Source organism: Ruditapes philippinarum, unplaced genomic scaffold (assembly GCF_026571515.1).
Source record: "Ruditapes philippinarum isolate M1 unplaced genomic scaffold, ASM2657151v2 ctg1846_1_1_1_1, whole genome shotgun sequence".
Lineage (NCBI taxonomy): Eukaryota > Metazoa > Mollusca > Bivalvia > Venerida > Veneridae > Ruditapes > Ruditapes philippinarum.
This window is the reverse complement of record NW_026863070.1, coordinates 124,756-136,290: the sequence shown is the minus strand read 5'-3', so window position 1 is coordinate 136,290 and position 11,535 is coordinate 124,756. Positions and strand designations below refer to the sequence as shown.

At 30.9% G+C, this 11,535-nt stretch overlaps 1 protein-coding gene across 1 annotated transcript; it reads left to right on the top strand.

Moving 5' to 3' along the window:
* The first annotated feature begins 9,175 nt into the window (after nucleotides 1–9,175).
* Nucleotides 9,176–11,218, top strand: LOC132721046 (uncharacterized). Its single transcript, XM_060705294.1, has 2 exons — nucleotides 9,176–9,630; nucleotides 10,513–11,218. The coding sequence occupies exons 1-2, from the start codon at nucleotides 9,471–9,473 to the stop codon at nucleotides 11,202–11,204; spliced, it is 852 nt and encodes a 283-aa protein (XP_060561277.1). The 5' UTR covers nucleotides 9,176–9,470; the 3' UTR covers nucleotides 11,205–11,218.
* The last annotated feature ends 317 nt before the right edge of the window (nucleotides 11,219–11,535 follow it).

The following is an 11,535-nucleotide window of genomic DNA, read 5'->3' as shown; positions in this document are numbered from 1 at the left end:
TTTAGTCCATCTACCTGTCTCAATAACTTCGTAACGCTACTGCAAAATCTAAAGTCAGATATGTGCTCCTCTTCAATGGAAATAAGAGATTAAAGATATACTATGCTCATACTTGAGTGTACTATGTTAATCACAGAAATTTATTGAAATCTATAAAATTCGTACTGAATATGTCTAATGTGAATAAAAGAATAATAAAATTATGCATGGGAAGCTTCTTTCTCTATTACAGGTCAAGTGATGTTGGTCTTTTCTTAAAGAAACTGCCAGTTTTCTTTTAAAGAAAACTAAATACGTATTAATATTGTGACCGTTTTAAACATAACATAGTTATCTACTTTGTGTGAAGTAAAGAGATGTGTATTTTTTATTTTATGCTTTTCAGTGGATTACTGATTTATCCGTGAAAATTATATTTGATAATTTCACAGTGAAAATTATCAAAATATAATTTCACTTTTTTCAATGACGAAACTACTTTTTTAAGATTTTCCCCATGTGGTACCTCAATTTTATTTTTACTGACAATTCTGACAATGTCAGGCTGTTAAAAGAAATAGCAAAGCTGAAATAGATAAATAACTTAAATGTCAAAAGTAACACAGAGAGAAAACTTACTTCTATTCCTTCAAATTCCAATCACCAAATTTCGTCTCTAAATTTTTTTTTTTCGTTTTTACAGTCTGAAAAATACATTCCTTCCCCATGCAAAACTGCTCTTGATGACATTTGGGCATATTAAAGTATCCTACGAGCAATAACTGCCGTATGCTTATGAAAAATTGAAAAGCATTGACAGCCATCACTCGTAAAATAAGTAAAACAACCCAGCCTTCCTTCAGCAAGCTTCCAAGTTTTCCATTTTCCTAGCTCCTTTTCTGAATGTTTTCACTTCTGTCAACACTTATTTTTTGTCTGTTACAATCCTAAAATAAGTTTTCTTTCTTTTAAAAAGGTGTATGACTAACAAATCCAAATTATATCCTTCTGAATCTTACACAATTATTTTCCTCCCATGAAATAGACAACTTTAAAAAATGGCTGCCGTTTACATTTTAGAAAGCCAGGTCTAATATAAATTCGCAGTAAGTAACAGAAATTTGGATGGATGGTTGGAATTTTCTCCTGCAAGAATTGTTTGTCTTTATTATTAAAACAAGCGATCATTCATATTTTTTTAATAAAATGAATACATATCACCGTCATTTAACCTTGATTGGCGGACTTATTTTTCAGCTCAAGACTTCTTGTTTTAAATGAGAAATTCCGTCTAAATGGGGCTCTCAATGGGGGAAACAGATTTTAATATTAACGTTAAAATTATGGAAATTTCGTTTTAACTTGTTTTTAAGCATAAAATAAAAAGAAAATTTGTCTGTTTGTTGTGTAAGATGTAATTTTATTTCATCTCGTGAACTTTAAAAACAGTATTCTCACTTGTGGCTACGCCACTCGTGAGAATACTGTTTTTAAAGCTCACTCGATGAAATAAAATTTCATCTTACACACAAACAAACAAATATCCTCTATATATTTACAAAAATATTGTGTAGCAATTATTAATATTTTCTAATATCAAATTTGAACATAGTATATCTTTATGTTCTCTTTCCAGTGTTATCCTAGGTATGATGCCTTTGATAGGGGTTCATTTCTTATACATGTTATATTGTTTTTATTGTTTTATCCTGTATTGGAATATGTTTTACCATGTTGCTACATAAGAAATTCTGAAATAAATCTATCTATCTATCTATCTATCTGTCTGTCTGTCTGTCTGTCTGTCTGTCTGTCTGTCTGTCTGTCTGTCTGTCTGTCTGTCTGTCTGTCTGTCTGTCTGTCTGTCTGTCTGTCTGTCTGTCTGTCTGTCTGTCTGTCTGTCTGTCTGTCTGTCTGTCTGTCTATCTATCTATCTATCTATCTATCTATCTATCTATCTATCTATCTATCTATCTATCTATCTATCTATCTATCTATCTATCTATCTATCTATCTATCTATCTATCTATCTATCTATCTATCTTTCTATCTATCTATCTATCTAGGGTTGTGTAATCTACTCGACCAATTTTGCACACATTGATCTGACACTTTTTGTTTTACAATATATAAAATGAGATCAACGTTACATAAACTTAAAATATAGCTGCATCATGAAATTTCTTGATTACACAGATGATTTTAGATAAGTAAAAGCCTATTACTTTTGTAAGGTATGTATTTAAAATCGTTTTTACAATTATTTAAATACTCTCTCATCATATATGCCCACGACTATATGTAATATCTTTACCCACATTTTACAATATTTCACCGGCAACAACATATGAATGTGACTAATTCGGACTATTGACATTTCATTACAACTTACAGGCTCAATCAAACCGAGTCTGCAATTTTCATGTTATTTTGTTTCCGGGGAATCACCCATTTTCCAGATGTGTGTGTGTGTGTTTGTTTTGTTTTGTTTTCCACAATCTATCGACTCTTTAATATCATAACCTTCGATTGGATGACTCTACCGTAAGTCTTCATCTATCACAAAAACAAACTCCAAAAAGATAACCTATTATCCGGTATACGTTTAGATATTTTCCCTAACGTGCCAAGTAGCACCCCTACAATTAACATCATAATACATGTACTATCATTTTATGTGGAGTAATATTTAATTTATTTACTAAATATATTCGAGTTTATTTTCATTTTTATTTTCTCTGTACCTTTATAATATTTTTAAAAAAAATTTTCATAAAGTCCTTAATAAACTAATAAGTTTCAGACTTTGATTCATATACATTTTTTCAAATCAATTTGTTAAATTCTATAACACAGGAGAAATTTCGTTCAATAATCTCGACCAAAATATTATATTTATCAATAGCATAAATATTTCGAGACGAAATTAGATTTTCATTTAAACTATTTACTTTTTGCTCAAAATCAACAGACGGTAAATATTTTACAAAATCTTGTTTAAGATCATTAGACCATACCTATTTATAATTTACAGATTCATAAATAAATTCATTTCTACAAACATATGGTTTAATAAATTCGAACAAAAATTAAAACAGAATGATCAGATTATGTTTGGGTCCGATAATCAAAAGTTTTAACAAATTTTGTAATCCTATTACACTTCTAACAAACTACAACCGCCATGTCAAACCATCGTATATTGACTATTTAGACCACGAAGTTTTAACTCGAACATTTAAGAGGCCTTGTGACACAAATCTAACAATAAAACACCATTATTTCCATTTGGCCTTTGTTTTGAGAAAACCTCTTTAATTTTAACCTCAGGCCAAAAATTTAATTTGCACGTGTTTAAAACTATTATCTACAATAAAATCTGGCTGATCGGAAGTACGTCACGCATGCACGTCGCTGCACAACGGCAAAATAAAATAACTTCAATGTACTGTTTCATATTTTGAATTAGGCTAATCATAAAATAATAGACTTTGAAAACTTACAAATATACGATCTTGCTAAAAAAAAAATTAACATGACATGTGATATGAAACTAATGTCTGTGAATATGCACCGCATTAACACTGATATTCGTGGTGTGTTAGAATCCGTGCATAAACGTATAGATACAGTAGAGAAAAGTGTAAAAAAATCAAAGACTCCGAGCAGAAAATGGTGAACAATATTAATAAGGGGTTTCACGAAGAAATTACAAAATTGAAGCAGTATGTTTAAGACAGTACAAAATATAATAATTCAGTTAGAGGTAAACAGCTCAATCAAAGTCAACAAACTGTCCATTGGTGAGATCCAGAATACACTTACGGGTCTGCAGGGAACACATAACAGTTACATGGACAAATCGCTGACATTGTTTTAAGTCATGTACATAAAACGTCTAGTGAGGACACGGTTCAGAAAGTTAATAACATTTTTAATCATAGTTTAAAACACACTGTGAAGGCAGTTCTAGCTGAAAGGAAAGGAGTGTCAGATGATGGTAGAAATTCACGACCTATAGTGATAATGGCACGCAGGGCATGCAGTGAAGACAAGTTATCTGCGATGAAGGTAAAAATTTCTCTTAGAAAACAAAGTCAGTATGCTAAAGTGTTCATTCTTGGAGCCCAGTAAAGAGGAAAGAACACATGCAAACAACTTAAACAAATCATTGATAATATAAAAAATGCAATATTTCCAAAATTTAGATAAACGTTGCTCTCGAATCAGAGCGAAATCTCATCGCGATAGTGTGGGGGAAAATGACAGAAGCAGCCATGACAGGAATGATAAATAGGAGTTAAATTCAATGATGATATCATTAATATTTTATTATATTTAGACAATATTGTGCTTATTGCTGAAACTGCTAGGGATTTACAAAGTTTGCTTGACATTCACAGTGCCTGGTGTATTAATAATAAAAGGAGTGATAACGGTGATTAGTCAAATATAGTTAATTTTAGAACAAATAGTTGTGTCTTTACAAATAATGTCTTTAGTAAAGGTTCAATACTGATACCTGTTGTGCATAGTTATAAATATATATGTGTTATTTTAAATAATTTTTTCAGAAATAACTAACACTATTCATACATTTTTATAAATGATGGCAATTTATTGCATTGTTTTAGTGGAATGGAATATTTAATAGATTCCAGATCATGTCAAATTTTATTATTGACCTCTTATTGTGACCTTGACCTTTACCACAATACACCTGAATTTTCCACTCGACACTCAGCGTTGCTATGGAGAACATTTGTCCCGAGTTATATGCATGTGAAAGTTACGCTTCGGACACGAGTTTTGCACTGACCACCATGTGTGATCTTGACCTTTGAGCAGCGGACTTGGGGTTTGTTTGTCACACACAGCCCCATCATGGTAAACATTTGTACCAATTAATTTTGTAATCCTTGAAGGAACGAGCAAGATATAACCGGATAAATCCGGACGGACACATGGACAGACGAACGCCGGACGCACATACACCGAACTTTACACCAAACGTGGCGACTAAGTCGGCTTACCGCAGCGGACTCTACTAAATATTGTCTTAAATAAGCAAAAAGTCTTCTTCAGGGACATATACCTTAAATAGCTGGGCTATAAATTCCTATCTGCCTGTTTTCTTTTTTCGTTTTTTTTAAACATGTTTAAATTAAGATTCCCAATAATCATTCAAAATGGTTTCAGGAATGTCTGCTCATTAATTAATTTTTTTCTTCTATATCTATAGGAAAAACATGAAGAAACTATGTAAAAAAGGTCGTTAGCAATTGAAAATTGTTAAATAAGAAGATGTAGCTCAAATGAGGTTAGGCGTTAGATTAGCTTTGTAATATTTGCCGAGTTTGTATTTTGCTTGCCGTTTTCACAATTCGTGCTTTGGTCGTTTTATGTGACAATAAATTAATAACGTTGTGGTGTTGGTAGTTTACTCTCCGGATCACGACAGGGAGCCACATTGAATTTACCATTACATTGATTACGTAGAAAAGGCAACAATGCTTCATTACTTGCATTCATTACTATCAATTCATTGCTGCTTTATCACTCACCCTGCTGTGCATTAAATTTTCAAAGGTATATCAAGTTAACAAATGCATACCATTGTCAATAAATTTGATTGTTAACATTAAGCATAACTATCCTGTTGTGGTGTATTCAATAGCAATATCTTAAATAATGTTACTCGTCTCACGAATTCATTTACATCTAACAATTGGACAGTATTTTCAAAGAATACTATCAAATAATTTTTATGTGTTATAATTTTAAGTTTTTTTTATAATTTAATAATGCGACTGCCCACTGGCCTCAGGCAAGTATCCCTAAAAATGATGACTTGTTGTAGAAAATACGGAACGCTCCACAATGAGGACTTCTCGACAAATTCAGAACTGTAATGTGAAAACTTTGACAAAAATAATGGTAAGATAAACATGTTTGTCAAGAAATCTAAGGCATTCGTGTGAAAATATTATTTGTATTATTTATCTGTCTATAATGATATACATATTTGTTTGATGGTATAAATATTAATTGGAAAATATTTTTTCTGACACATCAATTTATATTTGGCAGAAATAGGTTAACATGTTAGTAAACATTTTTAAAACCATTTATATAATTACAATGAGTTTTAAAGACATCTGAGACAGGTAAACAATTAAAAGCTATAGCACAAATCATATAAATCTATTTGATCTAATACAAAATACTCGTCTATATTGCTGATACTATTATTCCTCTATGATTTAAACATTTCCCATAACGCTCTGATGTATTTTGAATGGGATACACGGGACTTATTAATCAAGTTAAGCGTTACAATTTTTAATCGATGCCACAGGTGGCATCCTATTGATATAGACGTAGAGACTGTGCACTTTTGCATTCTAGTCAATATATGTATACGAGTATACCATCAAATATGATAAATAAGATCAACAAGTGAAGGCGGCGGCGTTCAATGAACTGAAAGCCTGTTGAAAACAATTTGCGTTTCAAATATCGGATATAAAACAAGAGATTTTGTTATTGAACTTCTTACGCATCTTACATTTACAATTTGTAGCGCGTATATAAGCTATCAAAGGAGTTGTATCATGGATACAAACTAAGACATGTATAACTGTTCTTATAACAACATTGAATCAGTACATGGTCATGTCAAATTTTTTAAACTCCTCGGAGGCAACATTTCCCATAGAATTGTTCAATGATCACAACTAAAATGTCATTCCAAGAGAAAGTTAATCTTTGCGAATTGAAGTCATTCTTGATGTTAAGCATTTTCTAAGGCATTCTATAATAGTTATATACTCATTCAATAAAAGGAACAAGTTAAATAGGTTAGCATCGTATTTTACGCAGAAAAGTGCGGAAACTACTTTTTTGCCATATTTTTAATTCTGATTCTGATATATGTAATGACAAAATCTTGGGTTCAATTTGGTCTTACAGATTTTTGTTAGTTTTGTAAGAACAAAGTTTTGTCATACGTTTGACCAAGGCGCAGACTAACAACTGGACATCGACGCTAGTTCAAGACAATGCAAACCGGCAGTTCAGCTTCCATACCAGCCTGCAATTACAATTATTGTAGTTATCTTATTCTACAAATGAACATAATTCTGTAGTTTTCCTGAGTCCATAGGCTTCGTACAAACAGGCGGAGTATTTTATTCCTTTACAAAAATAGATTTTAATTCTGAAAATAAAATGTACTTCAATTAAAGGAGAGATAATGTAAATGTTCATAACAACTCATGATTGCACATTCATAATGTTCTTTGCAGAGCGCCAGTGACAATGTCAGTGGCAATAAAATAGTACTTTAATTGATATTGAGTTAATAAAATCTTGATATATGATATATATTTGTATATAACACATGTTTATGACATATTCCTATCAGATGAATCATAAATACAAATAAAACTTACTTTTTTATCATTTCGTACTGTTATCATACTTATTGAAAGCACACTACAAACAAACATATATTTCAAAATGACTTTATAATTTGTTTAACATGAGACTAATAAGTCGTAGCCATAGAAACGTCACTGACAAAGGTATTTTACTGAATATATAATGAATTGTTATACCAATATTCTCTCTACAATGAAAATTCACGTTGTGACCATCAAAAATATCATTTTTGATATGTGACTGAGATGTTATAAAATCATGTGGCCACGTTGGGCAAATATTTTTTCGATCTTTTTACCAACTCATACAGACATTACCTCCTTTATATACATATGTTTATCTACGTTCATTCTTCTTTGCCATAAGTGACTTTAAAGATAGTTGAATACATAATGATTATTAATGAAGTTGAGGGACTTGAAATAAGTATGTTTAAACTATTTTTGATCTTATACGATCATGTGCTCTTATGTTGATGATCTTGTTAAGTATTGCTTAGTTTGAAGATGAGTTGCAGATTCATATTAATTTATAAAGGAATAAAAACCAAATTAATTAAATGATAACTTTAAAATTTGGAAGTTAAAAGTATGATTTTTAAAGGAAATGCGATTTAAATAATATTACGTTATCATGATAAATTAATTGAATAGTAAACAAGTTTACATATCTAGTTATCGTTTTTACATGTGGTGGCTCAGAAAGCGATGTCAAATTTAAAAAGAATATAGAAGTTTACATTCATTAAAACATAGAAATATGCTAGAGTTGTTTGATGTTTATTTCATCTGTATTAAATAATTTGTATTGAAGTTATGTGTTTAGTTAAAGCCAGTAAAAAGAACGCACTTGTATTTTTGTAATTAGGTTTAGATGTTAAACGACTTTACTTTGTTTATAGTGAGCTTTTAATTAGAATGATCAAGTAAGGCAGAGATTTAATTATTCTTTTATTCAAAACTATCATCATATTATACACTGTTCATCCTGAGTATTGTATAATAGAGATAACGTAGATGTAAAGTTTTAAGAATATCTATGTCATAATACAGTTGATAAGTGTAGTTTTTCATTGATAAGATATAAGTGTCTGCTGAGGCAGGAGGATGGACAATGTCATTAAGAACAACGATCAATAAAGGAAAAGCTACTGTATGTATAATATTTAAGAAGATGAATATCATTTAACTATTGGAGTTTCAATCAAACATCAATGTGAATAAATATGAAAAGGAATGAAGTCTGTTTTCTTAATTATGTTCTTTTTCTGTATGATATTATGATATACTCTAGTAATACGGTTAAGTTATTAATTAATTAGCTTTTGCCACGTGACAACTTCTGTCCCCAGTTGACCATACCTTTCAACAGATCATCATCTATTGAAGGGTTTCTGTATATTTAAACCAGACTAGACAATTAGCACATTGATTTATTTTCCATCCAAAGGATAAGTTAAATATTTACTCGAAAAATGATTATTTGTAAATCTCCAATGCATCAATTTTGATTAATATTGAACATAGCAAAATTCATATCTACATGACTGCATATAAACCTTCATTTTTTAAGGAAAGTTTACGCAACATTAAACTGTATTTATGTTGTAACATATACAAATGCAATGTTATAGGATCATTTTTTGTCATAGTTATACCCTCGATTTGCTTAAGTTTAATTGGTAATGTTCAGTTAAGGAAATGATAAACATTCTGCTTGACCAAACATTGCTGAATACATGAGCTTTTATTTTAGTTATTGATAAATAAAAGTAAAAAAGTAAACTTCTTAGAATTTGTTGAAATTTTTAAGTAAAGCCAATACGAGATAAATAGTTCATGTTTATCTATGTCAGATTTAGAATTAGTTACAATTTACTGTGACTATGAAACCATGAAATCGTCTGCACACGATAACGTGTCAACATTTATATGAATTATATTTCAACCAGTTTCAAACCATGATTAAGTGTTTTATAATAATAAAAAAGTGCATTATATGTGGATACTGCTATATGTTAATATGACAGAAGAGAACATAGAAGCAAAATGGTGAGTATACGTCCATACACACATGAAGATATCAGTGCATTGATGGAACTCACAGAATTGGAAGATTGGGGTTTTTCTGAAATTGACTGTAGGGCAACTCTAATGGTTGACCCTGAGGGATTGCTTGTTGCTCAGGATGCAGTCGGAAAACCTGTTGGTAAGTCGATATCTTTAGTTTAAGCACTTATTCATTAAAGATTAAATTTGGTCGTTAACAAAATGATAGTACAGGTCTTTTATTATCAATAGAAACTACTAAGAATTCAGGAGTCGAATGCGTTGTTTTATAAAGGGTGTGTGCAATTTAATTTCCCAAACAAAATGAAATAAATATACCAGATATATTTAGAATAAAAAAATATTCAGCATATACATTTTTTTAATTAAATAAATGTTATAATAAATATAATGTAGGATAAATTGCTACTCAATTTGGGCGAGTTGTTATGAGACAAATTGTACAGTTTGTTGTACGTTTGATTATTTACCATGTACTTTAAAAATTAGATAATTGAATATTCTTTAGGATGGAAATAAAAAATGCACATTGATTTCAATGGCAAGAGATTCTTTCTTGATTACCAGTTTCAATTCTCAATAAAACATCGTCAATTCTTACTCTAAAACATTTAAACGACAGTGAAGTATTTTATACAGTAATAAAAGCTTCGAATTAACATACATAAGATTGGAAGTACCTTTTTAAACATTCTACTAGTTTTTGATGCATTACCTTTCCAGAGAGAGAGGGAGAGAGAGAGGGAGAGAGAGAGGGAGAGAGAGAGGGAGAGAGAGAGAGAGAGAGAGAGAGAGAGAGAGAGAGGGGGGAACAGTCCACACGCAAACATTTCACTTAATCCGTATCTGAAATTTATCGTTTATACTACTGAGAATACCTACTGCTAATTTTGCTGCAAAGAGATGCCCTATCCCAGACCAAGACTTAACGGTTCCAACAAATTCAAAAAGATTTATGGTGAATATATATTTCTAAAAAAACGTGTTTTTATAATAAGATGAAAAATAATTTCATTTCTAGGGTTCATTGGTTGTTTCAACATGGCACCCGACATAGTGTACGTGAATTTGTTCATTGTACAAACAAATATGAGAGGTAAAGGAATCGGGAGGAAATTGTGGAATGCGATGTTAGATACTGCTGGTCATAAAATTGTAGTGCTCGATAGTATTTCAGAAATGAAAGAATGGTATAAAAAACAGGGATTAGTCTTCGAGGAATTTACTGTTAAATGCTACGAAGGAAAGATAACCAATGTTGAAACTAACATTTATGTAGATTCGTCATACATCTGTGTGCCTTTGACAAAAAAACACCTGCCGGCTTTACTTGCATATGATCAGAAAATATATCCTTACTCGAGAGAGAAGGTGTTGCGGGCATGGTATTTCGGATCTGATAAATACAGCTTTATTGCATTGTATAACAAAACTATAGTCGGTTATGCAAGTTGTCATATGAAATCTGAAAATGTATGTTTCATACGAGCGTTATACGCAGATAATGACATTATAGCAGATAAGTTACTGGTAAAACTGTTGTCTCACGTCCCTAAAGCAACCATGCTTTCATTTGTAATCTTGGACGACAAACCATTACCGAAATATTTTGCAGACTTTGTCAACACCGGGACAGAAGTGAGACTTCTTACAAAAGAAATGCCTGGTATTCAAACCGACAAGATGATAATGAATACAGCTCATACAATTTGACGATAAACTTGATTTGTGTCGACGATATCTGAAGCTTCTACATTTAGTTTCGTTTCAAGAAATACAAAATTTATAATGAATAGTATGAGCTGCAAATTGTCCTTATTTGTCACGACAATTCAGTAAATTAAAAGCTAGAAGGTAGATTGCTATCCACAAATATGATATATTTATCGAATCTATTTCAATTGCAACACTTACTTATTAATGTACCTGCCTTACATGATCGTTAATACGAGTTTGTTTGTCAGCTTATTCAATAAAAAATATTGCATAGCTATGACTGTGTTAGTTTTCAGAAAGTCACATTAAAGATACGATAAACACAGCT

Bases quoted from the DNA above. Each gene is read 5' to 3' on its own strand.
- LOC132721046 (XM_060705294.1), top strand. From the start codon at position 9,471: ATGGTGAGTATACGTCCATACACACATGAAGATATCAGTGCATTGATG. The intron at 9,631-10,512 runs GTAAGTCGATAT...TTTCATTTCTAG, and splicing joins TGCAGTCGGAAAACCTGTTG to GGTTCATTGGTTGTTTCAAC.